Source organism: Hypanus sabinus, chromosome 4 (assembly GCF_030144855.1).
Source record: "Hypanus sabinus isolate sHypSab1 chromosome 4, sHypSab1.hap1, whole genome shotgun sequence".
Lineage (NCBI taxonomy): Eukaryota > Metazoa > Chordata > Chondrichthyes > Myliobatiformes > Dasyatidae > Hypanus > Hypanus sabinus.
In genome coordinates this window covers 35005571-35031708 of record NC_082709.1, presented here as the reverse complement: position 1 = coordinate 35031708, position 26138 = coordinate 35005571, and the positions used below count along the sequence as shown (strand labels likewise).

The 26138-nt window shown below is 41.4% G+C and overlaps 1 protein-coding gene across 2 annotated transcripts in view; it reads left to right on the top strand.

The window, feature by feature from the left end:
• The window catches only part of LOC132392231 (plectin-like), a 223176-nt gene extending 198884 nt beyond the window's left edge, over positions 1-24292 (top strand). Inside the window, exons 1-2 of one of the 2 annotated variants that reach the window (XM_059966068.1) lie at positions 21163-21416; positions 21695-24292. In XM_059966068.1, coding sequence (XP_059822051.1) covers positions 21862-23628 — 1767 coding nt within the window. In that variant the 5' untranslated portion in view covers positions 21163-21416; positions 21695-21861 and the 3' untranslated portion in view covers positions 23629-24292. Of the gene's footprint in view, positions 1-21162; positions 21417-21694 lie in introns of those variants that run through there. The other variant, XM_059966069.1, reaches the window with a different exon arrangement.
• Positions 24293-26138: the final 1846 nt, after the last annotated feature.

Sequence of the window (26138 nt, the reverse complement as noted above, 5' to 3'; positions counted from 1 at the left end):
TTAAATGGAAGTTTCATTTTCTTAGATTTCTACTTGTTTTCATATTCTATTATAATAATCCCTCACCACAGCACCCAGGTATTCTGTATATATTATGTATAGTAGTCTCCCTCCATGGCACATAGGTCTTTAAAAGGATCCTTAGACTTAATGCTGATTAAAATAAAAAATGTTTATTTTGTACGTAGCATAGGTTAAGTTAACAGATGCTACCTGGCTTACACTATATGGCAATGAAGTGTAGTCTTGCTCCAATCTGTTATTTGATTTTTCTCGCTGAAGTGCATGAACTCATACTTCCTCTGCATCAAACATTATTTCCCCCTGCAAACTCAATCTATCTATCTATCCCATTACAGAATCACAGTATCCTTATCACAAAATCCTTTCCACCTGTTTCCGTATCATCAGTAAATTTGGAAAGATATCACAATGTTCTTCCCTTCAGGTCACTGGTGTAAATAGTGAATGGTTTTGTCATCCAGGAACTGATCCTTGCAGTACTCAACTGCTTACTTCCCTCCAGTTATTTATTCCAACTCTGCTTTCTATGAGACAGCTAGATTTCAATTAATTCCAATACACTTCCTCCAATACCGTGCGATTCAAATTTAGGCAACAGCCACCAATATGAAATCTTTTCTAATGCCTTGTGGAAAATAAAACACACCGCATCTCATGGAATCCTTCTTTTTTGGTTCCTCTCTATCAATTCTCGCTGTTACATCCTCAAAGAACTTGAACAAATCTGTCAAACATGATTTACCATTCACAAATATACTGTCATGGTTTAATTATATGCAGCTTTCCTAAATGATTTGCTATTTCCTCTTTGATAATTGGCTCAGTATCATGCCAATAATAGCAATTAAATCAACTGGCCTGTAGTCCTCTGCCTTCTGACTTTCTTCTTGTTTTAATAAGGAAGTCACATAATATGTTTCCAGTCTTTTCCTACCCTCATAATTACAAGTATTAAAGAACTGGAGAGACTCTGTGGATAAAATCAGGCGAGTCACCGGGATCCAGTGGACAACACACTAGGACTCTAAATTAAGTGGCTACAAAGATCGTGAACTCATTAGAAGAAAGCTAATGGCATGTTGGCCTTCATAACAAGGGGAGTTGAGTATAGGAGCAAAGAGGTCCTTTAGCAGTTGTACAGGGCTCTGGTGAGACCACACCTGGAGTACTGTGTTCAGTTTTGGTCTCCAGGTTTGAGGAAGGACGTTCTTGCTATTGAGGGAGTGCAGTATAGGTTCACCAGGTTAATTCCTCGGATGGCGGGACTGTCATATGTTGAAAGATTGGAGCGACTGGGCTTGTATACACTTTGATTTAGAAGGATGAGAGGGGATCTGATTGAAACATATAAGATTATTAAGGGATTGGACACGCTAGGAGCAGGAAAAATGTTCCCGATGTTGGGGGAGTCCAGAACCAAAGGCCACAGTTTAAGAATAAGGGGTAGGCCATTTAGAACAGAGTTGAGGAAAACCTTTTTCACCCAGAGAGTTGTGGATCTATGGAATGCTCTGCCTCAGATGGCAGTGGAGGCCAATTCTCTGGATGCTTTCAAGAAAGAGTTAGATAGAGCTCTTAAAGATAGCGGAGTCAAGGGATATGGGGAGAGGGCAGGAACAGGGTACTGATTATGAATGATCAGCCATAATCACATTGAATGGTGGTGCTGGCTCAAAGGGCTGAATGGCCTACTCCTGCTCCTATTGTCTGTAGTTGAGATTTTCCATTACTTGTAAAACTCATTGTTAATCTGATCAGTAGGGAGTGATGAGGAAACAAGGGGGGGTCATGCAGAAAGCAAGCCAAATGAAAGAAAAGGGTATGAAGTGAAAGATGTGCCTGGTGGTGGAATCCCATTGGAGATCCTATTTTCTTCCACTGGTTCCCCTCCCCTTTTTACTATGGTCCACTGTCCTCTCCTATTAGGTTCCTTCTTCTTCAGCCCTTTACCTCCTCCACCTAACACCTCCCAGCTTCTTAATTCATCACCATCAGAATCAGAATCAGGACCAGGTTTCGTATCACTGGCATGTGACGTGAAATTTGTCCCCCATCAACATACCTTCCCCCTTCACCTGGTCTCACCTATCACCTGCCAGCTTGTACTCCTGCTCCTTACAACTCTTTTTATTCTGGCTTCTCCTCATTTCCTTACCAGTCCTGATGAAGTAGTAATAACGAGTGACGTTGGAATAAATTGTCCCACCCAAAATGTTATGCAGAATGGTTCCTTACTTTAGCGCAGCAGACCAGAAGTTTGTGGTCCTCCCTCAGCTATCTGATTGGATCCAGAGCCTCCATCGCAGTTGTATAACAGGTCTCTCTGTGTTTGAGCTAGTGATAATGGAGAGCAAAAGAAAAACATCCAGGCCCCCCCCCCCTTCCTAATTAGTATTTGTCGGCAAATGCTGGGAACAATATAACTGAGAACACATATGGACGGTGTAAATAACCATTCTGCGGCAACCAAAGACCAGCAGCACATGGAGTCAATGGAATGGAGCTCAACAGCTATTCATGCCTTAGGATTGAACTCTCATAAAAACTGGATAATTTAAACTTCAACATTCAAATTAAAAATTATTATCAGAGTACAAGCATGTCACCACATACAACCCTGAGATTCTTTTTCTCTGGGCATACCTCAGCAAATCTATAGGACAGTAACTGTAAACAGGATAAATGAACAACAAACTGTCAAAATGCAAATATAAATAAATAGCAATAAATAACAAGCATGAAATAACGAGATAAAGAGTCCTTAATGTGAGGCTATTGGTTGTGGGGTGCCAGAAGTATAATGAGTATAGTTATCCCCTTTTGTTCAAGAGTCTGATGATTGAAGGGTAGTAACTCTTCTTGAACCTGGTGGTGCAAGTCCTGAGGTACTTTCTACCTGATGGCTGCAGTGTGAAAAGAGCACGGTCTGGGCAGTGAGGAGCTTTGACGATGGATGCTGCTTTTCTATGACAACATTTCATGTAGATATGCTCAATGGTTAGAAGGGCTTTACCTGTGATGTACTGGGCCAAATCCACTACTTTTTGTAGGATTTTCTGCTCAAAGGCATTGGTGTTCCCGAACCAGGCCATAATGCAGCACACTTTCCACAACACATCTATAGAAGTTTGCCAAGGTTTTTGATGTCATGCTGAATCTCCGCAGACTCCTGAGGAATTAGAGGCACTGTTGTGTTTCTTCGCAACTATATATTTATATAATGGATCCATGACAGGTCCTCTGAGATAGTGACACTCAGGAATTTAAAGTTACTAACCCTCTCCAACTCTGATCCTCTGATGATGACCCCTCATGAACCTCTGGTTTCTCTTTCCTGAAGATTACAATCAGTTTCTTGGTCTTATTGACATTGAGTGAGAGGTTGTTGTTATAACACCACTCAGCCAAATTTTCATTCTCCCTCTTGTATGCTGTATCATCACCACCTTTGATACAACCCACATCAGCAAACTTATATGGTGTTGGATCTTTACTTAGACATACAGTCATAGGTGCAAAGTGAGTAGAGAGGGGGCTAAGCACATGTCCTTGTGCTGCTCCTGTGCTGGTGGAGATTGTGGAGGAGATGTTTTGCCAATCCGAACTGACTGAGGTCTACAAGTAAGGAAATCCAATTGCTCAAGTGGGTATTCAGGCCCAGGTCTCGGAGTTTGCTGATTAGTTTTGAGAAAATGATGGTATTAAATGCAGAGCTGTTATCGATAGAGCATTTTACCTGTTGCTTCGGTGGATGAATTGGACTGGATCCAATTTGCCACTCAGGTTGATATGCTTCAACACCAGAGTTTCAGAACACTTCATCACTGTGGATCTAAGCGCCACTGTTCGATAGTCATTGAGACGTAGGAGGTAAAAGGAAGAGGATTAAAGATTAATCTCCACCTAACTATGGCAATAAATTCTCAAACTAAAAGATACTACTGTCCACAGTCCACCTGGAGAGCCCAGCTGTCAATCTACATTTGATCTTCCATCTCCATTGACATGCTCACTTGCAGTGGACATCCATTTTCACAAGGAGCTTGGATACTTGACATCGAATTCAATTCCCTGGAAAGGATTGGGACAGTTGTTGTTGGGATAGGATAGTGAGTGTGGAGATGGTGACAAACCTTGAGGATTGTACACCGTGGGAACATGTCTTCTCTATATTCCACAAGGGAGTGTTACGAACCCCATAACTGGGTCACTTACCAGCAAAGATAGGGACGTCCATTGAAGTCTGATGATACTATTTTTAACAGTATTTATTAGTAAAAAGACACAAAAATAATATCAATGCAAACATACAGATAATATACATTGTCAATACTAAATCTAAAAGTGCGGGTATAATAATAATCAATAAGAAATAGCTCTATCGTTGTCTAGGGGATAATGAATTGTCCGATGGAAATATAAAAGTCACTGAGTTCATTCAGGCTTCATTCTTTGGGGACCGTTGGGTTTTGCAATTGTTGGAGAGAGAGAGAGATTTTGAGAAAAGAAACTTGCCGGCTTTCCTTTATCTGATCTTGATCCGTATTCGTCCTTTAGCGAGGCCGTTCCGTGGAGGACTTCTCATCCAGGCAAGGATGGACACACACACAAGCCCCCACCGGTCTCATACGTTTCTCCTGGTGCGTCTAAAGGGGTTGTTCCCCAGACCCTCTTTTATCCTCACTCACGGGGTCTCAGATGTCAATCAGGTTGGGATGATGCAATCCCTCAACCAGCCCACTCTGGTCATCCCCTGAGGGCTTCAATGAATAGTACAGTACTCAATACAGATTTCTGTCTCCAAGAGATAATGGCAGTAATCAATGGTTCCATCCCACTTTTGTTAGGAGGCATTCCCCCTACCTTGTGTAGTCTGCGTTGTCTATGGCAACTGCCGGGGCTGTGATCCGGCATCTCACTCTCTCTCATTATTGCCATGATGTGTACCTCTCTCATTTCCTGGGTCCCAGAACCCGAATTAATAGCGATCTTGCGATTCTCAAGAAGGAGGGGGCGACTTTGCACCCTTCGGCCCCTCAGAGTTGTGGCACATTCGTAACAGGAGTATGATGGCCTATGATTGGCTACAACTACATAATCCACTACTAGCCTCATTCATGAATCCCATCTTCAGAGAAGGAATTTAAATTTAGTTCCCTTAATGATAAATACTTTCCTCCTCTAAAACCAAGGGAGTCTGAAGTATAACTTACTCAGTTTAGATTGGAGGTTGATTGAATAGTTTGAAATGTGTTTACTTTGATGCAGGCAGTATCAAAAGTGAAGGACTTAGAGTGTGGATGAGTATTTGGAGCAATGATGTTGTGACCATTACAGAGACTCGGCCGTTAGAAGGGCAAGAATGGCTGTTAGATGTTTTGGGGTATAGGTGCTTCAAAAGGTAAAAAAGGGAGGTAAAAGAGGAGGGGGAGAGGCAGAGTTTTTCAGGGATAGAAATAGCTGCAGAAGGAAGGATGTCATGGAAGGATTGTCTGTGGGAGTAGAAATCAGAAACAGGAAAGGGGAAATCACTCTATAGGCCCTCCAGTAGCAACAGAGATACTGAGAACCAAATCAGGAGGCAGATTTTGGAAAGAGGCAAAAATAATAGAATCATTGTCAAGGGTGACTTCAACTTATTTAATATTGATCAGCACTTCCTCAGTGCAAAAGGTTTAGATGGCACAGAATTTGTTAGGTGTGTACAGGAAAGATTCCTGACACAATATGTGGACAAGCGAACTGGAGGAGAGGCCATACTGGATCTTCTGCACGGCATTGAACCTGGTCAGGTGACAGATCACTCAGTCGGCACACCATCGTGTGTCAAAGAGCCTGAAGAGTGCTGTACTGTTCTATGTTATTCGGATATTCTTGTAATGTAGGGCATTGAAACCCAAAAAAAGTATACCAGAGACAATATTTCTACCCCAATGTTATGTTACATAGACTGGCATTTCCACTTTGAAAGCCTGGAGATTTGTTAGTTTATCAGTCATTTTACTATGCAATTGCAGTTATGACATTATTCATTGCCTTATTACAAGATTGGCTCTATGGTGAGACCAGTTTCTCAGCTTAGTTTTTGTAAAAGTGTAACATCTCAACATTCATAAGCTGCATGATTTCAGGATGCTTCACATGGGGGATAGCAGTCTTGTTATTAGCATATGTTCACAGAGCTTGCCAAGATTTGGAGCTGTGGAAATACATTGTAAACAGCAATTCTACTGACACTATGCATAAAATGCTATTTAAATCTCTCAAAGTAGCATCATAAAAAAATTGCTTCTACATCACAGGGATTTATTGCAGAACAGAATTAGTTCCCTTTCTGAAACATACTGAAATGGGATCTGAACGGGTACAGTGAAGACAGCATTAGAGAGGGATTGCAAGCATCTTGTGAAATGTTAACCAAGGTTGTGGCAATAAGCCATGATAGAAACACTAAGCAATTGACTTGTGCTTCATTTTCACATCACCGTTAATCAAAGCATCATATGCATAGCACTTTATTATTCAGATCTGGTGGGTACAGACGTTTTTAACCCTTAAGAGAGTGAGGGAGATGATACTGAAAACAGTGCTATTTTAGGAAGAGTTCATTTCACTTTGAGATCACAAGCTGTGGCTAATTTTGGCAACTTTATTTCCAGTAACAACATACTGACAGCCACATTCATGAATCATACATCACAATTTGCATATTTGGATCTTACGTTACTAAAATAAGTACAGAAAGAGTTTCAGGAAATAAAGAGACTGTGGTAAACATACAAATAATAACAACATTGCTTTATAATGATGGAAGATTAAATCCTGCCTTTACTATGAGGTTCTGGGATTTTTCTAACCATGTCCTATATGTTAACAGTCATGCTTGCTGATAACACACGTTACTTGGAATTACAATATCCCTAAAAACACACTTTCTACAGCAACTGAGAAAATTAGCTTTCTCTCTTTCTACCTCATTCCAGTTACTTCAATTCCATAGAGAACTTATTTTGCTGTTGTAAGTACCTAACGGCTTAATGGCTTGAGAATCTGATGAGCTATGAGAAATGAAAAAGCTGCTCCTACCTCATGAAAGACTGCGAGTACCAGGATGCCAAGCAAACTCGGAGAGACAGTAGCTTGCAGCAGCAACATTTCTTTCTTTTCAGAACACATATCAAAAAGAAGACTGTTTTACTCGCCAGTGGATGTTCTAACATAACTGGTATGCTGTGCTGGGGACAGTTGAAGTTGGTAAGTGAAGAAATACAGAAAGAAGTAGTGAACATGTTCATTATAGCGCAGTGCAGGCCCTTCAGCCCACAATGTTGTGCCAACCTATTAAATTACTCTAAGATCAATCTAACCCTTCCCTTCTATATAACCTTCCATTTTTCTATCATCCATGTGCCTAAGAATCTCATAAAAGCTCCTAATGTATCTGCCTCTACCAATCCACCTGGCAGCGCATTCTACACACCCATCAGACTCTGTGTACAAAAAGCTTACCTCTGACAAGTTCCACCCCACCCCATACTTTCCTCTAATTACTAGTTCGTCTCCAAACATTAATGGGGAAGGTGAATTGAAATGGGTACAGGGAGAATAAGAGGTGGCTCTTTAGGGACATTTTCTATAAATCAATGTACAACAGTTATCTTTAAGATATCTTCTAGCTAGACACAACTGGGCTGAATACGAGGCTTGGGAAGAGGTAATAGAATGTGTTGTCTTTTGCTAATACACTTTGTTTAGAATTATAAAATCCTTTATTTATTTAGTGACTAGACTCGACTAGATGATAGCAGCAAGAACACAACCTACAGTAAGTTGCGCAGTAGTGACGTTCAACTTGAAATGACAGTTAGAAGGTAGGTTATAGTGGATTGTATATCATAGCCAGTATGAAACTGGTATTTCCCCTTGCCTCCACACTTTCAAGATAGACCAGTATTTTGAATAGCATCGCATTGCAATAATTCAAAGCAAAAAGCATTCCACTAAAATCCAGCAAGCACACCAGTCACAATCCAAATGCAGTCTGGATTAATCGCACCATTTGAGCTTTAATGGGCTCCTCCTCCAAGTGCTGTGCTGTCTGAGTGTACAAACATGTGAAGTTTTACCATTAAAATATTTGCATAATCTCATTTTTAGTATGGCACCCATGGGCTGCAACATGCAAATTTAAGCAATTGTAAAATAAACTGTAAAATTACTATACCATTTACTAGGCTCCCACTCCCTTTATAGTTCCTCTTTAGTGCTATAAAAATATTGTCTTTATCATAATCTTCTATGAAAATGCATGACAAAGTAATTCTGCTGTTATTAAATATTGGCTATTTGTCTGTCAGTTTGATCAATGAAATGTCAGCCTTAGCTTTAACCCCCACAATACTGTAAACTCATGGTGAGTAAATACAGAGATCCCTCCATATTCATTCATATTTGAGCTAGTGCAAACAATCCCACTTCGATGAATAAGATAGGGATAAAAGAGGGATTAGTTAAGTATAATAAACTTATGACATTTTATATTGAACACAAAGTAAAATATTCTGTGAAGTGAATAGTAGGCAGTAATTTAACCTTTGGTTCCTGCTGATATCCGTAAACCGATGTTCATTATTTGCCTATTGCTCAGAGCATAATGACATCATTAATTGGAGCTGCAGACTAAAGCTATGTTGACCTTGGCCTCAGTTTCACTTAACCACAGGTTCCCCATCCCTGAGTCATCCAACAACTGCCTGTCGATGCCTTCAATACATCTAATGGGTTAGCAACTCACCTCTAAGTTACAGAATTTCAGAGGTACATGACTCTCAGAGAGAAGAAATCTTCCTCATCTCCATTTTAAATAGGAAACCCTTGATCCTAGGTTCCACATGATTGAAAGTTTTCTCTCAGGTTCCCTCCTTATTTACCTATTTACTCGTTTCCCTGTCTCCTCAGATTTTTAAATGTTTACATTGGCCACTTCTTATTCTTTTAAATGCCAATGAACAGAGAGCCAAACTGTTCTTTCATCACAAGAAATTTATTCATCTGAAAAATTATCTGTCTCTGGCACAGTGCAAGTGGTTCCCATTTTAAGTGAGAAGACCTAGACTCTATGAGGTACCGCAGTTGTGTTCTTAGTTCTTAACAAAGACTTGGATAGTTACAAGAAGAGTTCCCTTCTAAATAATCTATTCCCTTTGCAATAGAAGAAGAGGGGAGAAGGAGGGAAATTATTTTTTACTGGAAGGGGAAATTGACATTCATGCCATCAGGTTGGAGGCTACACAGGAGGAATATAAGGTGTTGCTCTTCCGCCCTGAGTAGCACAAGAGGAGGCCATAGATTAACGTGTCGGAATAGAAATGGGGATCGGAATTAAAACGTTTGGTCACTGGGAAGTTCCCTTTGTTCTCTACGTATTTATTGGACCTATCTATTTTATGTGCAAGGACAATAAGGTCCTTCCATATTTTAAAAAAATTTTATAGTGAAACAAACTTTATTCATAATAAATAAAGGATAAACTATGCAGTGCCTTTTTCATGCTCACGTTAAGTAGTATTCTATTACATTTCTTAAAGCCAATAGTGCTGTTGCCAATCAAATGACTCCCTGGAGTGGTACACTTCTACAAAAATTGAGGGGCTTCCTCACCCAACCCAGCCCCTCTATATCAACTGTGGAAGAACCCCTATAATGTTGTCTTTCCCCACCGAGCACTTGCGGTGGCTCCACTAACATTCAGTATGTTCCTCAGCGTGTACTCCTGAAGTCTGGAATGTGCCCCAGCTAGCAGCATTCCTCTATGGACATCCTGATGCACTGGCAGACCGAAGGGTGTCTTTCACGGAGTTTATTATCTACCAGCAACACATGATGTCCATCTGTGTGTGTATCATGGGAACAGATCGTAAATCAAAGAATCCTCTGACACAAAGCTGCTAGGGATGAACCAGAACGCAGGTCTTGCATTTGACTCCATACCCGCTTTGCAAACCAACCATCTGCAAGGAGGTGAGTAACTGTGTCATCCCATGGGAAGTGTGGTCTGATCATGCAGGAAGGATCTGACTAGGAGGACCCCTCTCAGCCCAGCCAGAGAAGTTCTTGGTGCCTGTTGGTGAGATCTGGCAATGAGGCATTCTACCAGATGGTCTGGACAGACTGCTCAAAGAACCACACCGCTGTGTCAATTGTCCTTCTCCTGCAGAGTCTGCAGGACATTCCTTGCTGATCACCGCCTGATGGACTTGTGGTTAGCGGTGATGATCGGGAAGAAATTTTCCGTGAAAGACAAGTAATGTGGCAACATCCAGCTGACCGGACATTATGTGACAATAGGGCCAAACTCATTGTTTGCAACACTGAATCTACTATCTCTATCACAGCAGTCAGTACTATCTGTCCATTTGAAGAAAATCTTGTTTTGCCATTCTTCTTGCTGATAAATAAATTCACTTGGTCCCACATTATACTGCCCCGAGCTGACTTTTCCCTTTGTTACCTATCTTATGTTGTATTGCAGACTCTGTGCCTTCCTGACTCTTGTCTTTCTCATTGGGTTTTCATTTACATATGACACTACCACGTTCTATTAAGCTTGCTTCCCCTGAAACCATACTAATTAAAGGGTAAACACTCAAAGTACAACCTTTGTCCTCATTGTTCAAAGAGCTCCTGAAACCTCAAACATATGGTCACTGAGTCTTTTGCAGACCAGTTTCATGTTAACTCTCAGCTGAGAAGACTCTGAGTCAGTCCCAAAATACCTAACAGTTTTCTACCCAGAAGTCCCCCAAATTCTGTACATATGGTCAGAAAACATCATCTCCTTTCCCTACTGCTGCCAGGAGCTTATGGAGTGGACACAGCATTTGGAGGTGTTGACGGTTTGATCAAAGTGTAAGCAACTTAGATAGCTCTCCTAGTATTACATTCTTCAGTGACATCTCTGGTAACTCCTAGCCGGAAAGTGAGAGAGGCTCTGAGACTGTTGCCTCAAATAATACACTTCCTTCATGTACTGATCTTCATTAGCTTGTTCAGGAACCTCTGAGCACCCGGGATTAATCAGCCATCATTGATTTATTAAGGAGCATTACAATTCTGTCAGTGTTTTCCATTATGGGGAAAAAGAAGGTAGGTAGAGATGAGTCCATGAGTCAGATGAACTATGATCTTATTGAATGGCAGAGAGGTCTGACGGTTCAGATGGCTTACTCCTGCTTCTATTTCTTATGTTCTTCCACAGGTCATAGCTACAAGGCTGAATGCCAGAAGAACTGGTGAAGGATTAGTAGATAAACACCATATGGGGCAAGATACAAACATAAAAATAGATTAATTAGGAGCCACTTAGTCCCCCAAGCCTGCTCCACCTTTTAATAATTTAATGGCTAATCTGATTTTCACCCTAACTCCACACCCCATCCACCTACAGTCACCTTTCACAGCCATTGTTTTTGACTATCTCTCTAACTCTGCCTCAAAAATACTTCTCCTTCTCCTTGGGGTTTTCTGGATCAATGGGATCTCATCTGGGGAAAATGTGATGGGTTACACCTAAACGCGGTATCTTTGCGGGCAGGTTTACTAGAGTTGTTGGGGAGGGTTTAAGCTAATTTGGCAGTGGGGTGGGAAGCAGACTGAGAGGGCAGCCGGTATAGAAGAAGATGCAGTGTGTAGTGAGACTCTCAGGAAGGACGGGTTACATTCAGTGTGATGAATTGAAGTGTAATGGGGAGGGGGAATCAAAAAGAGTGATGAATATAGGACTAAAGGTGTTATATTTGAATGCAATATACAGAATAAGACAGATCTTGTAGCTGAGTTAGAGGTTGGCAGGTATGACTTGGTGGGTATCACTGAGTCGTGGCTAAGATACGATCGTAGCTGGGGGAGCTCAATATCCAAAGACACACTTTGTATCAAAAGGGCAGGCAGGTAGGTAGAGGGTGTGTGGTGGCTCTGTTGGTAAAAAATGAAATCAACTCCTTCAAAAAGGGAATCAGAAGATTTAGAATTTTTGTGTGTAGAGCTAAGAAACTGCATGGGTAAAAATACCCTGATGAAAGTTATATAAAGGCCCCTGAACGGTAGCCAGTATGTGCGATATAAATTTCAACGAGAAATAGAAAAGCATGTAATAAAGGCAATGTTACGCTAGTCATGGGGGGTTTCAGTATGCAGAAAGACTGGAAAGATCAGGTCTGTGCTGGATCCCAAGAGAGGGATGTCAGTGAGATGGCTATTTTGAGCAACTTCCGGTTGAGCCCTCTGAGGAAAGGCAATTCTAGAATGGGTGTTGTGTAATGAACCAGATTTGGTTAGGGAGTTTCAGGCAAAGTAGCCTTGTAAGGCAGTCATCATAATATGACAGAATTCACAGTGTGGTTTGAGAGGGAGAAGATAATGTCACATGTTTCAGTATTACAGTGGAGTAAAGGGAATTACAGAGGCATGAGAGAGGAGCTGGCCAAAGTTGATTGGGAGGGTATACTAGCAGAGATGGCAGCAGTAGAGCAATGGCCGGAGCTTCTGGGGGCAATTCAGAAGGTGCAGGAAAGATATATCCCGAAGATGAAGAAGTATTCTAAAGGGATAATGAGGCTGACAAGGGAAGTTAAAGTCAGCGTAGAAGCAAAGAGTGGAAATGATACTGGAGAGATGGTAATGGGAGACAAAGAATGCTGGATGAACTTAATAAGTATTTTGCATCAGTCTTCACTGGGGAAGTCTGTGGAAATTCAGTATGCAATCAAAATCCATGACAAAGTTCCAGAGATGAATGGTGGAAAGTGTACAGATTGGCTGCATTACAATCTAGCATGGGAACGTCAATGCCTCTGAAGGGAAAATCCTATAAAAGCTGGTGAATTAGACCCAGTACATCATGGGTAAAGCCTATCAGCTATTGACACGGACCCCAACATCTCGCTGAACCTCCACATTGCCAGGTGTCTTACCATTAATATTATATTCTGTCTTCAAATTTGATCTACTGAAATGAATCACTTCACACTCATCTGCCACTTCTCAGCAGGGTTCTGCATCCTATCGATGTCCCGCTGTAACCTCTGGCAGTGCTCTGGACTATTCACAACACTCCCAACTTTTAGCAGCATAGAAACATAGAAAACCTACAGCACAATACGGGCCCTCTGGCCCACAATGCTGTGCCAAACATGTACTTACATTATAAATAACCTAGGATTACCCATAGCCCTCGATTTTTCCAAGCTCCATGTGCCTATCCAGGAGTCTCTTAAAAGACATTATTGTATCCACCTCCACCATCGTCCCCAGCAGCCTATTCCACACACTCACCACTCTCTGCATAAAAAGCTTACCTCTGACATCTCCTCTGTACCTGCTTCTAAGCACCTTAAAACTGTGCGCTCTCGTGCTAGCCATTTTAGCCCTGGGAAAAAGCCTCTGATTATCCACACAATCAATGCCTCTTATCTTCTTACTCACCTCTATCAGATCACCTCTCATTCTCCGTCTCTCCAAGGAGAAAAAGCCAAGTTCACTCAACCATTCTCATAAGGCATGCTCCCCAATCCAGGCAACATCCTTGTAACAGGCAACATCCTCTGCACCCTTTCAATAGTTACATATCCTTTTGTACCATCAGCAAACTTACTAACCCACCCTTCTACTTCCTCAAAATCGCAAAGTGGAGGGGTTCCAGAACAGATCCCTGCCGAACACCACCGGCCTCCATCCTCCATGCAGAATACAAACCATCTATAATCACCCTTTTCCTTCTGTGAGCAAGCCAGTTCTAGATCCACAAAGCAAGGTCTCATTGGATCCCATACCTCCTTACGTGAAACATGAAACATTGCTGTTGAAAGATAGTATCCATAATCAAAGACCCCCCCCCCCCCCCCACACCCAGGTCATGCACTGTTTTTGCTGCTGTCATCAGGTAGAAGGTAAAAGAACCTCAGGAATCACACCAACAGGTTCAAGAACAGTTACAACCCCTCAACTATCAGGCTCTTCAACAAAAGGGGATAACTACACTCATTCTATTTCTGATATTTCCACACCAATGGTCTCACTTGAAGAACTCTTATCTTGATATTCCATGCTCTCATTATTTATTTCCATTTACTTATATTTGCATTTGCACAGTTTGTTGTTCATTGATCTGGTTTACACTTACTGTTCTATAGATTTGTTAAGTATGCCCGTAGGAAACAAAGTCTCAGTGTTATGTGTGGTGACATATGTACTCTGGTAATAAATTTTACTTTGAACTTTGAACTTACGAGCGGTATGCCAGAAATTTGAGAGTGTCAGGGGGCAGAAATGAGAGTAGTTGCTATTACTAAGCAGAAGGTGCTTGGGAAACTGAAAGGTCAGAAGGTAAATGTCATCTGGACCAGATGGACTACACTACAGGGTTCTGAAGAGACTGTGGAGACACCAGTAATGACCTTCTAAGAATCACTAGATTATGGATCAATTATGGAATAGTTCTGCGAATGTCATTCCACTTTTTAAGAAGAGAGAGAGGCAGAAGAAAGGAAATTATAGGCCAGTTAGTCTGACCTCAGAGATTATGTTGGAGCCCATTAATAAGGGTGAGGTTTTGGAGTACTTGGTGATGCATGATAAAGTTGACCAAAGTCAGCATCATTTTATAAGGGAAAATCTTAACAACAAATCTGTTAGAATTCTTTGAGGAAATAACAGGCATGATAGACAAAGCAGAGTCAGTGGATGTTGTTTGTTTTGATTTTCAGAAGGCCTTTGATGAGGTGCTGCACATGAAGCTGCTTGACAAGAGCCAGTTGTATTACAGGAAAGATACTAGCATGTATAGAAGTTTGGCTGACAGGCAGGAGGCAAAGAGTTGGAATAAAGGAGCCTTTTTCTTTTTGGCTGCCGGTGACTAGTGTCTCACAGGGGCGGTGTTGGAACCAATTCTTTTAATGTTATACTGTATGTTAACAATTTGGATGATGGAATTGATTGTTTTGTGGCCAAGTGTGCAGATGATGCAAAGATAGGTAGAGGAAGTAGGAAGTCTGCAGAAGGACTCGAACCGTACGAGAGAAGTGGCGATGGAATTTAGTGGGGGGAGGTGTATGCCATGCACTTTGGTAAAATGAAGAAAAGCAAAGACTGCTTTCTAAACAAGGAGAATATTCAAAAAGCAGAGGTGCAAAGGGACTTGGGAGTCCTTGTGCAGGATTCCCTAAAGACTAACTTGCATGTTGAGTTGGTGGTCAGGAAGGCAAATACAACGTTAACATTCATTTCAATATAAGAACAAGGATATGATGCTAAGATTTCATTAGGCATTGCTCAGATGCACTTGGAGTATTGTGAGCAGTTTTTAGCTGCTTCTCTAGTAAAAGATATGTTGACGTTGAAGAGGGTCTAGACAAGGTTCAAAAGAATGATTCTGGGAATGAAGTGGTTAACATAAGAAGAGAGTTTGATGTCTCTTAGCCTGTACTCACTGCAGTTTAGAAGAATGAGGGGAGGATCTCATTGGAACCTATAGAACATTGAAAGGCCTAGAGACAGCGGATGTGGAGAGGATGTTTCCTTTCATGGGTGATTCTGGGACTAGAGGGCACACTCTCAGAATAGATGGGCATCCATTTAAAACAGAGCTGAGGAGGAATTTCTTTAGCTAGAGGGTGGTGAATCTGTTGAGTTCATTGCCACAATAGCTGTGGATGCCAAGACATTGATTATATTCAATGCAGAGGTTGATAGGCTCTTGGTTAGTCAGGGCTTGAAATATTACAGGGAGAACAGAGGAGAATGGGTCACCAAGTCAGAACCCCTTAGGAAGTAAAAAGGTTTCAATCTCACTTCTTCAGGTGGAACTCACAAATGAAGATCACATACTTGAATCAGCCTTCCAAGGCAGCTTTCAGGTGATCTATAACACACTTCTAATGGCATTAAAAGCACATAAAACAATTCTGAGACTAAAGAGTTCATGATTATTACGTTGCTGAAAGTTAGAAAGTAGGTAGTTAAAATCATCAATAAATGGATAAATTTGGCTTTTTTCATGAAGTGGACATAATATTTGAGCAAAATGTTTCTTGTTATTCTTTAATGGAAATCTGGGTGATACAGCAAGATGTTTTCTCCACCTCTGATAAGGCTGTGGATGGCCTTGACAGTTATGTGGCAATGGTGCCTACGATGGGTTAAGAAAGTTATTAACTCTGATGCAGTGGCAGGTAGTCAGCGAATGATGACATCAGTCCAAGTTTAGACATCTTTTATCCTGTGAAGGGATTTTGGTTAGGGATAAAGGATGTGGAGAAGGGAGGAAAAGCAGAAGAAAAAAAGAGGTTATAGTTTCCCATGGCATTGTTGCAGTCTTGCTTTTAAACAAGGGAGATGATGATGCCTGAAAAACTGAACATAATATTTACACCAGAGTTATGAAACTCCAGGAGCCCTGAGGTAACAAGTTAGAGAAACTGAATTTGAGAAGCAGAGTATAATATTCCGTATAATAGCAGGTTTAGAGATACTGACAGGAAAATCAGATGGTATATACTATAGTATTGTTTCACCAAGATAATTTTAGGCTTGAGTAAAAGAATTGTAGGGGAAAGACAGAAGTACTGATTTTTTTTCCCTCTGCCAAAGTAAAATTCAGATATATTTAAAACTATCAAGAGTTTCGTAAGAATACTTTGGGAAAATAGTGAGTGCTTGCAATAATTTACTGGTGTTAATTTTCTGAGGTCAGATCTGCCATGATCATATTAAACAGTGGTCCAGTCACAAACAAGAGAAAATCTGCAGCTGCTGGAAATTCAAGCAACACACACAAAATGCTGGAGGATCTCAGCAGAACAGGCAGCATCTATGGAAAAAAGTACAGTCAACGTTTTGTGCCAAGACCATTCATCAGGGCCTTCCTGACGAAGGGTCTCAAACTGAAACATCGACTGTATACTTTTCTATATGTAACATGCTGTAGCTACACTGCTGTGCAACATGCTGTAAGGATTCTCTGCTGTGCAACATGCTCTAAGGATTCACTGATAATGTAATGGTTTCTCTGTAGCAGCAATGCTTGGGTTATGACTAGAGATAATGGGGTTTGGAATACGGGGTTTTCCAATGAGAGAACTCTTGTTCTTTCTTGTGAGTCTGGAAGAGAGATTTTTGAGGTCTTTGGCCAGAGAGAGATGAGGAGAGAAGACACGAATGCAGAGACCGCCGGATGGAGTGGATTTGGAGCGAGGGTCCAAAGGTCAGTGACGATTGGAGGAGATCAATGGTGGATGACCAGTGAGCTCCAACATTGCGCAACAGACTGTTTCATAAGAATGGGCCCCTCCTCTTTTTTTTGTTTTCTTTACTAACCATATAGTCAAAGTAAGAATTATAAAGATTAATCGTTTAATCACATATAGTGTACTGTTTGTTATTTTGGCGTACTGATTTGTAACAGGGGACACATCGCGCAGCATCCACCTGAATGATTTCTTTAAGTTTGACCGGGCCGAGGCTGTCACCCCCTATATTAAACCACTAGCCGAAGTGAGAGTTACATATATTAAATAGTGGTGCAGGTTTGAGAGGATGTGTGGTCTACTCCTACTCCTGTTTCCCCATGTCCTTTTCTGAGGAGCTTAGGGATGTGATTTTGTCATTTGGTGCTTAAATGATGTCATTTTCAAAAGCAGGAAAAAGAAAGGTTCAGAAGATAAAGGAAAAAGCTAAATGAGATTCTTCCTTGGTATATGCTAAAAGATAAGTCTGTAAGACAAAATGGTGTTAGCTTGGAATGAGGTTGTTTTGAGAAATACAAGAGACCCAGTTCACATTAGGGTTTTGAGAAAGTTAAGGGAGTACAATTCTATAGCCATAACATTGAAGACAGTAAAAAGGCAAAGTCATTGATCAGAGGCCAGGTACCAAGTGCATGGAAAAGCACTAGTGTAAAGGGCTTGGAAGGGTATAAAAGGGGCACCTCTAGGTGCAAGGAGAGAGAGTTTTCTCCTGGGCTAGGTCACAGCTGGTGACTGGGGCTAAGGCAGGGAACAGTACTCCAAAGGGACTCAGAGGATGTCAAGTTGGAATTGGAGAGACTTAGACTTAGAAAGAGAGAGAGACGGGAGAGGCTGCATTGAAGCATTCTGCAGATCAGCTCATTTACAGGATGATAAACATTATTTTGATTTCTGAACTGCTAATACTTACTGCTATAAAGATTTATTCTTCCTCTTGTACTGCGTTTGTGTTAGTTCTAATGAAGTGTTTTCTTGTGGCCTTGAACATGTGTGACATCTCCTTATGTTCGAAAATACATATGCCAATACTCTGAGCTAAACCAGGAAAGAACACATAAGGGATTTAAAAATAATTTTCATTTACAGATACTGGAATGGAAAAAAAAAAGAGAACCAGGTTATCGTGATAAAGATGGATAAGGCCATTGAAGTAGTATTTAAATGAGTATAGGAATTTAAAATTAGAATGGATGAATAAAGGTTGCATGAACAGAAATAACGTAACCCAGCTGAACTAGATTTGATGTGAGATAGTATGAAGCCAACAGGATTTATAGGAGTTGAAATATGGAGCACTGGAACAGTAGTATACTGAAATAATAAAATCACAAATGAGAATTTAAGCAGCATCAGCAATGAAGAGAGTTGATGTCTCTGAAGTTGATGGGAGGGCGTGTGTGCTGAAGAGGACATGAGTAAGAAACCTGATTTAAAACTGAATGGGGTACCAAAGCAAAGGGGCAGTCTGTCTGGGTGCAAAAATGTTTAGGGGGAGGGGGGCTGAAAACTGGAATATGAGGACCTGGACTTTCTGGTGGGTGAATTCGATGACTTCAGTTTTCTCAACTGATACTTTCTCAGGGTGGTGAAAGCAGTCTCTGACTGAAATTATTACTAAAAATGGGTATTTTAAATTACAGGGCAAGTAAGTGTCAGATGGAATGCAGTGTTGGGACGTGTATGGGTCATGCACTTTGGGAAAAGAAATAAAAGCATAGACTGTTTTATAAGTGGAAAGAAAATTTAAAAATCCAAAGTTCAAAGGGACTTGTGAGACCACACGCAGGATTCCTAAAAGGTTAATTTGCAGGTTGAGTCGGCGGTGAGGAAGGCAAATGCAATATTAGCATTCATTTTGAGAAGCTTAGAATATAAATGCAAGAATGTAATGTTGAGACTTTATAAGGCACTGGTGAAGCCTCACTTTGAGTACAGTGAGAGGTTTTGGGCTCCTTCTCCAAGAAAAGATATTCAAGAAGTTTCAAAGGAAGGTTCATGAAAATGATTTGGAATTGAAGGAGTGTTTGATGGCTCTGGACCTGTACTCACTGGAATTCAGAAGATGGGGGATCAGACTGAGACCTATCGAATGTTGAAAGACTTTGAGAGACTGGATGAGGAGAGAATGTTTCCTATGGTGGGGGAATCTAAGACCAGGGATCTACAAAGCAAGACCAGAGAACACTGTTATGTCTGTTCTTTATAAAACAAACCTTGTAAGCATTTTCAAATGCTAATACATTTATTAACATTCATGGCTTCTAGCTCCACATTTTAAGTGTGTGCTCTCACTTCACCAACATCACTTCCATTTCCTGGTGAACCACCTGCCTTGCACACTGGGAACATAAGTTCTTTATTATGTACACACATAATAACGCTTCTTCCCCTTTGAAAGGAAAATAAACACAAATACTATGTCCCTATAAACCTGCAAGAAACAATAACGCTTTTCAACAATGATATTATCATTAACTTAAAATGTAATAAGGAAATACAGTCCACCATTCACTCATCCACTCTCAATCTGTCTCTACGGTGACTTAACAATCCCTTTTGGAATGCTATTTGTTTCCACAGATGTCTTGCTATCACATATTGCTTTAATACCAGTGTCCTTTTGAGTATGCTGATCTGTGTTAATTTCTTTCACATTCTTCTGCCAAGATCCTATCAGTTTGTCTCTTTTCTTGTTCTTTCTCTGTGACCATAATTCATTCTACATGCCTTATAATAGAGTCCTGGAGCAAGTCCATGCAATCAGTGAGTTTGTGCACAAGTTCCAACTGAGTCTGCCTCAATTCACCAATGTCCCTCTGTTGAGTGCATATCATAGGTAGCAACTCCTGTTGGCTGTGTTGAACTGATTCTGTTGTTCTAATCTATAGTGTGTGGTCTTTCCATCTTCGTTTTTCATTTTTCCTCTTCAATTTCAGTGAGGATCATGCAGATATTTTTAATTTCCAGTCTTTAACGAGGTCAATGAGAGACAGATTTTGAACCAAAACAGCATGATGTGGAGGCACGACTGACAATTTCATCATGATCACTCTGTTCAGCATTGGCATCCTGACTGTCATACTGTTTAGCTGGTACAGAAGTCTGAGGGAAGTGGAGTTCTTGTGCTGCTCTTGCATAACCTCTCTGAATCTCTCATGGATGCTGTTATGTTTCTTGAGTTACATCAGGTAAGCATCCAAGCCCCACAAAGATATTTGCTTACTCTTTCTTGTGTGTTTTCTGGTCACCTCTGGTCGATGAAGCCAATACCCTTTTCAACAATCAGTAGCTGTGCCTTTAGGGACTGTCCCTTGTCCTTGAAGATCACTATACAGACCCCTTTTACTGGAACATTTTTGCCAGTATAGCCGATCACTTTTAACTTTACTTGGTAAATTGTGCTCTTTGAGAGTCTTGTAGTCATCCATGGATAACAGAGTTACCTGGGCTCTGGTGTCAAGCTCAAATGGAATTACTGTTTTATTCATAATCACTGGAACAATCCTGCCTGTCATACCACCACCAGCAGTCTGCAAAGAATCTACAAAGACCTCCTCCATTTCCTCAGCAACTGTGAGCACCTTTCTCTTGGTAGCCTCAGCTTTGCAGCACTTTGCATATTTCCACTATTGTTGCTGGATTTTCCATAAGCAGGGCACTTCTTTGGAATGTACCTACTTACACATTTGCTGCATCTGCTGATTGAGCCTAAGTCTTTGCTGTGCTGTTGCTTTGAGAAATGCCTTGTCCTCGGCCCCTCTGTTTTCACAGCATGCACTGTTGTTTCTGTTCTGTGAAGCTCCACAGCTTGTGCTCATGTGGTCGCTGTGCTGTCTTTACGACAGTTATTTAGTTTATAATATTTTCGCTTAGTAATTTATTCAATAGTATTTTCTAGTTAGAATTAGAAGTGTTTAAAGTGTATTCATTGCATGTAAAATATATCGGCATGCGATGACGTCACATCCGGTTTCGCCGCGTCTTGTGGGAAAACACCGGTTTGAAATTAGCGCGAGGGTGGGGGCTTTCCACGAGGCTCACCTGAGCACAAGCAGTTTTGCAGGCATGAGAAATCACAGTGAGAGCAACGCTGTAAGTTAATAGATACTCGATATATTGAACTAAGATGTTAATGCTGACCCTGTTAGAGGTAACGTCGGTAGATAATGTTTATGCTTTCGTTAGTTAAAGAGTCGCGGATAGTTTGCATGGAAGTGTATTTAAAGTAGTCAATGGAGCAGGTAAACTCTCCCTGTATACTGCACCTTAGTGTAATGTAGTTATAGTCACCTTTGCAAGTATTTACACTTGAAATGTGATATTAAGGAAGGAACAAATACTGTATCAATCTTGTATTGTTTTATCAACAGTTTTCACCATATGTTAATGTGAAGAGTGAACAGTAAATGGTTAATCTTACTGCGATCTGGTTCTTATTAACTGTGGTTTATCCGGACGTTAAATTCGGCGTTTCGTTACACCCGAAGGAGAACGTGACAGTGAAAAAGCGGCATTATCAGGTGTTTCAAGTGCTGCAATGTCAGCTCAATCCAGCATCAAGTCGACGCCGCCCAGCGACAAGGGCAGTAAACCGACATCAAGTAAGCCCACCCAGGCGTTATCAGGTGTTCCAAGTGCTGCAATGTCAGCTCGATCCGGGATCAAGTCGATGGCGCCCAGCGACAAGGGCAGTAGAACGACATCAAGAAAGTCCACACAGGCAAGAGCCAAGGCAGAAGCCGCCAAGGTGCGACTGCATTACGCCAAACAAGAAGCAGTTTTGAAAATGAAACTGGCCACCAGAGAAGCCGAAATCCAGAAAGAAAAGGCTGCCAGAGAAGCCGAAAGGGCCGCCAGAAAGGCAGAAGCCGCCAAGGTGCTACTGCGTTACGCCAGACAAGAAGCAGTTTTGAAAATGAAACTGGCCACCAAAGAAGCCGAAATCCAGAAAGAAAAGGCTGCCAGAGAAGAGGCTGCCAGAGAAGCCGAAGAGGCTGCCAGACAAAGAGAAGAGGCCGCCAGAGAAGCCGAAATCCAGTTGGAAATGGCAAAAATATCGACAGAGTTGCAAGTGCTGCAGCTAGAAAGAGAAGAAGCCGCTGCCATGGCGGAAGCAAAGTACATAGAAGAAGCTGAAGGGTCGCGTGATCTGACCGCAGCAAGATCTACTTTAGAAAGGACCAGACTGGAACGCACAAGCGACTATGTACAATCTCAAATAGACAGGCAGGCTCGTCTCCCCTCTCCATACGTATTCGATAACTTCCCCAGCTACGAGGAACCTCAGAGAGTCACGATTGCATCACATCCATACGAGGAAGGAAATTTACCCTCACGGCTCCGTGATGAAGTCAAGAATGAAAGAACCGACAACGCTCCTTCACCCCCACAACAGGACGGCGGGGAGGGAGAGGTTCACTCCAGGACAACAATTGTCAGCTCGAACTGTACAGAAGTTTGCGGTCAAACTCAGTCAAGCCGTTCTTGTTCCGAGATCTGCCTCACTGAGGTGTACCCTAAAGAAGCACAACAAGACATTACCAAGCGTAAAGTAACCGACGAGACGCTAGGTCAGTCAGTTTTCGTTCAAACCGAGCACGGAAACAAACTTGCACAATCAGCTCAAGATACCATTTCTTTAAAACCCAAAGACACCAAGGTCTTCAGAGATGAAGCAAATAATGGGGTTACCCCATTGCCAATCAGAGAACCACGCCAGCGCTCACCAGATAACAAAGAGCAGGCAGTCAAACGGTTCACGTCCTTACTGAAAACCTGGAAAAGGAAACCTGAGATACAGCAACGCACCCGATTGGCCCACGAGGTACTGTGCACCCTAATGGCAGAGGTCACAGCCATTATAAACGCACAATCATTCCTACCTGTGTCTTCTGACCCAGAAAACCCCTTTATACTTTCGCCATCAACGCTCCTTACGCAGAAGGCAGGAGCACCTCCTCCACCAGGAGACTTCTCAGACAAGGATTTGTACACAAAGCAATGGAGACAAGTCCAGGCTCTGGCAAATCAGTTCTGGCCTCGCTGGAGACAAAAATATCTACCTTTGTTGCAACAGAGACAAAAGTGGACAGAACCCCGAAGGAATCTTCAAGTTGGAGACTTAGTCCTGCTCAGGGACAAGCAAGTCGCTCGCAACAGCTGGCCAACGGCCAGAATCACTGCTACATTCCCTATCGAGGATGGACATGTCAGGAAGATCGAATTGAAGACTACCGACCAAGGCGATGTGAAAATTTACCAAAGGCCAGTTACAGAAGTTATTCTACTTCTACCCAATGACTGATTAAGAGACTAAGTTTTGTACTCTGCTCATTGTGACCTTACGAAGGTCAAGCGGGGAGTGTGCTGTCTTTACGACAGTTATTTAGTTTATAATATTTTCGCTTAGTAATTTATTCAATAGTATTTTCTAGTTAGAATTAGAAGTGTTTAAAGTGTATTCATTGCATGTAAAATATATCGGCATGCGATGACGTCACATCCGGTTTCGCCGCGTCTTGTGGGAAAACACCGGTTTGAAATTAGCGCGAGGGTGGGGGCTTTCCACGAGGCTCACCTGAGCACAAGCAGTTTTGCAGGCATGAGAAATCACAGTGAGAGCAACGCTGTAAGTTAATAGATACTCGATATATTGAACTAAGATGTTAATGCTGACCCTGTTAGAGGTAACGTCGGTAGATAATGTTTATGCTTTCGTTAGTTAAAGAGTCGCGGATAGTTTGCATGGAAGTGTATTTAAAGTAGTCAATGGAGCAGGTAAACTCTCCCTGTATACTGCACCTTAGTGTAATGTAGTTATAGTCACCTTTGCAAGTATTTACACTTGAAATGTGATATTAAGGAAGGAACAAATACTGTATCAATCTTGTATTGTTTTATCAACAGTTTTCACCATATGTTAATGTGAAGAGTGAACAGTAAATGGTTAATCTTACTGCGATCTGGTTCTTATTAACTGTGGTTTATCCGGACGTTAAATTCGGCGTTTCGTTACACCCGAAGGAGAACGTGACAGTCGCCCCTGCCCTATACATATTCAAAGCCTTTTCTAGCATCAGATCTTCTTCAGAGAGCGAGATTTCTCTGATCTCATTATCTAGGATTCCACAAACTATTTTTTTTATCTCACTAGTGAGTTTCTCAAATCTCCAAGTTCACAGGGCTTACTCAGTGTGACAAGCTCAGCTTGGCATTGGTCAAAACTAATACCCTGTTCACAGGAAGAGCATTTATGTTTTATGTTTTTACTCGGGACACAATATTCCTCAGACTTTGTTATCAGAGAGTCCAATGTCAAGGCTGTTGCATCAAATTGACAGCTGTTATAGATGCCCAAGGCATCTCCACCAACTACATGTAGAAAGCTTCGGCATTCAATTTTGCTCCACCCCACTGTTTGAGGCATATCCAATTATCTGCTAGATTGCCAGTAAACTGCATAGATATGGGAGGACTTAGCTTATCCATTGAGGGGACTTTTAGGCTCTCACCTTGACTTCTTGACGAACTTTGAGAGAGCGTGCTCTGTTGCCAGCAGCTTCTCTCCATCAGAACCCAGTGTCTCTTTTTTAGTCACTTGCAGTATTCAGTTACTCTTTGTAATTCGACCTCACACTGACTTCGGACACCATGGTATGTCTGCTCTTGGTAAAAGACAAGCTCTGCATGGGCTTTCAAATGCTAACACATTAATTAACAGGAGTTAGCCATGGCATCAAGCTCCACACTTAAAGCGCGCGCTCCCAGTTCACTGACGTCAATTCCAGTTCCTGGTGAACCACCTTCATAGCATAGTGGGAACTGAAGTTCCTTATTATGTGTACACATAATAACATAGACAAAACCTCATAACAGAGAGACGTCCATTTAAAATGGAGACGAGGAGGAATTGTTTCAGCCTGCATGTGGTGAATCTGTGGAATTCGTTGCCACAAGCAGCAGTGGAGTCCAAGTTATTGAGTATATTTGAGGCAGAGGGTGATAGATTCTTGATTTGACAGGCCATGATACATTGCAGGGAGAAGGCAGGAGATTGGGGCTGAGAAGGAAATGGATCAGCCATGATGAAATGGTGGAATAGAGTCAACGAGCCAAATGACCTAATTCTGCTCCTGTGTCTTGTGGTCTAAAATACAGGGAGCTAAATGCAGACTTTACACCCTCTCCAGGTTACATTTTCATTGACTTGCAATAAATCCAAGCTGTTTTTTCCTTCATTTTAATATAAGCAATAAAGATGAAAATAGCTCCTGAGTGAAAGAAGCTTAGGAGTAAATTGCTTTGATCAAGAGAATTGCTATTGCATAGGACTCTTTGGCACAGTAGAGTTGGAGTAGAGACCACTGGAATTCTTCAAATGAAAATTCATAAATATTGCTTGGAGAGTAACAGAGGGCAATGTGTTGCAGTAATAATATACTGAGATGTAACTGAATGATTGGCCTCCATGACTACAGTAAAATTCTATAGTCCCATGATGCATAATTTCATCCCAACCGTGGATTGCCCTCTAACTCTGTTCAACTGAACATGCAAAGAAACATTAGATTTACGAATATGAAATAGAGAAATATCTGCAAATATCTGCAAATTATTTTGAATGATGGCTTCCTACCAGCAGGAAGATTTACAACTATCTTTATGCTTATGGTTATTTGAAATAAATATAAATCTTGTTTCCACATGACTATAGTAGTCAGTTCTCACAGTGTGATCTAATTCATGCTGTTTATTACAAAACACTATTGGTTTATTTAACTTATAACTTAATATACCCTAGAAGCAAATGAAAAA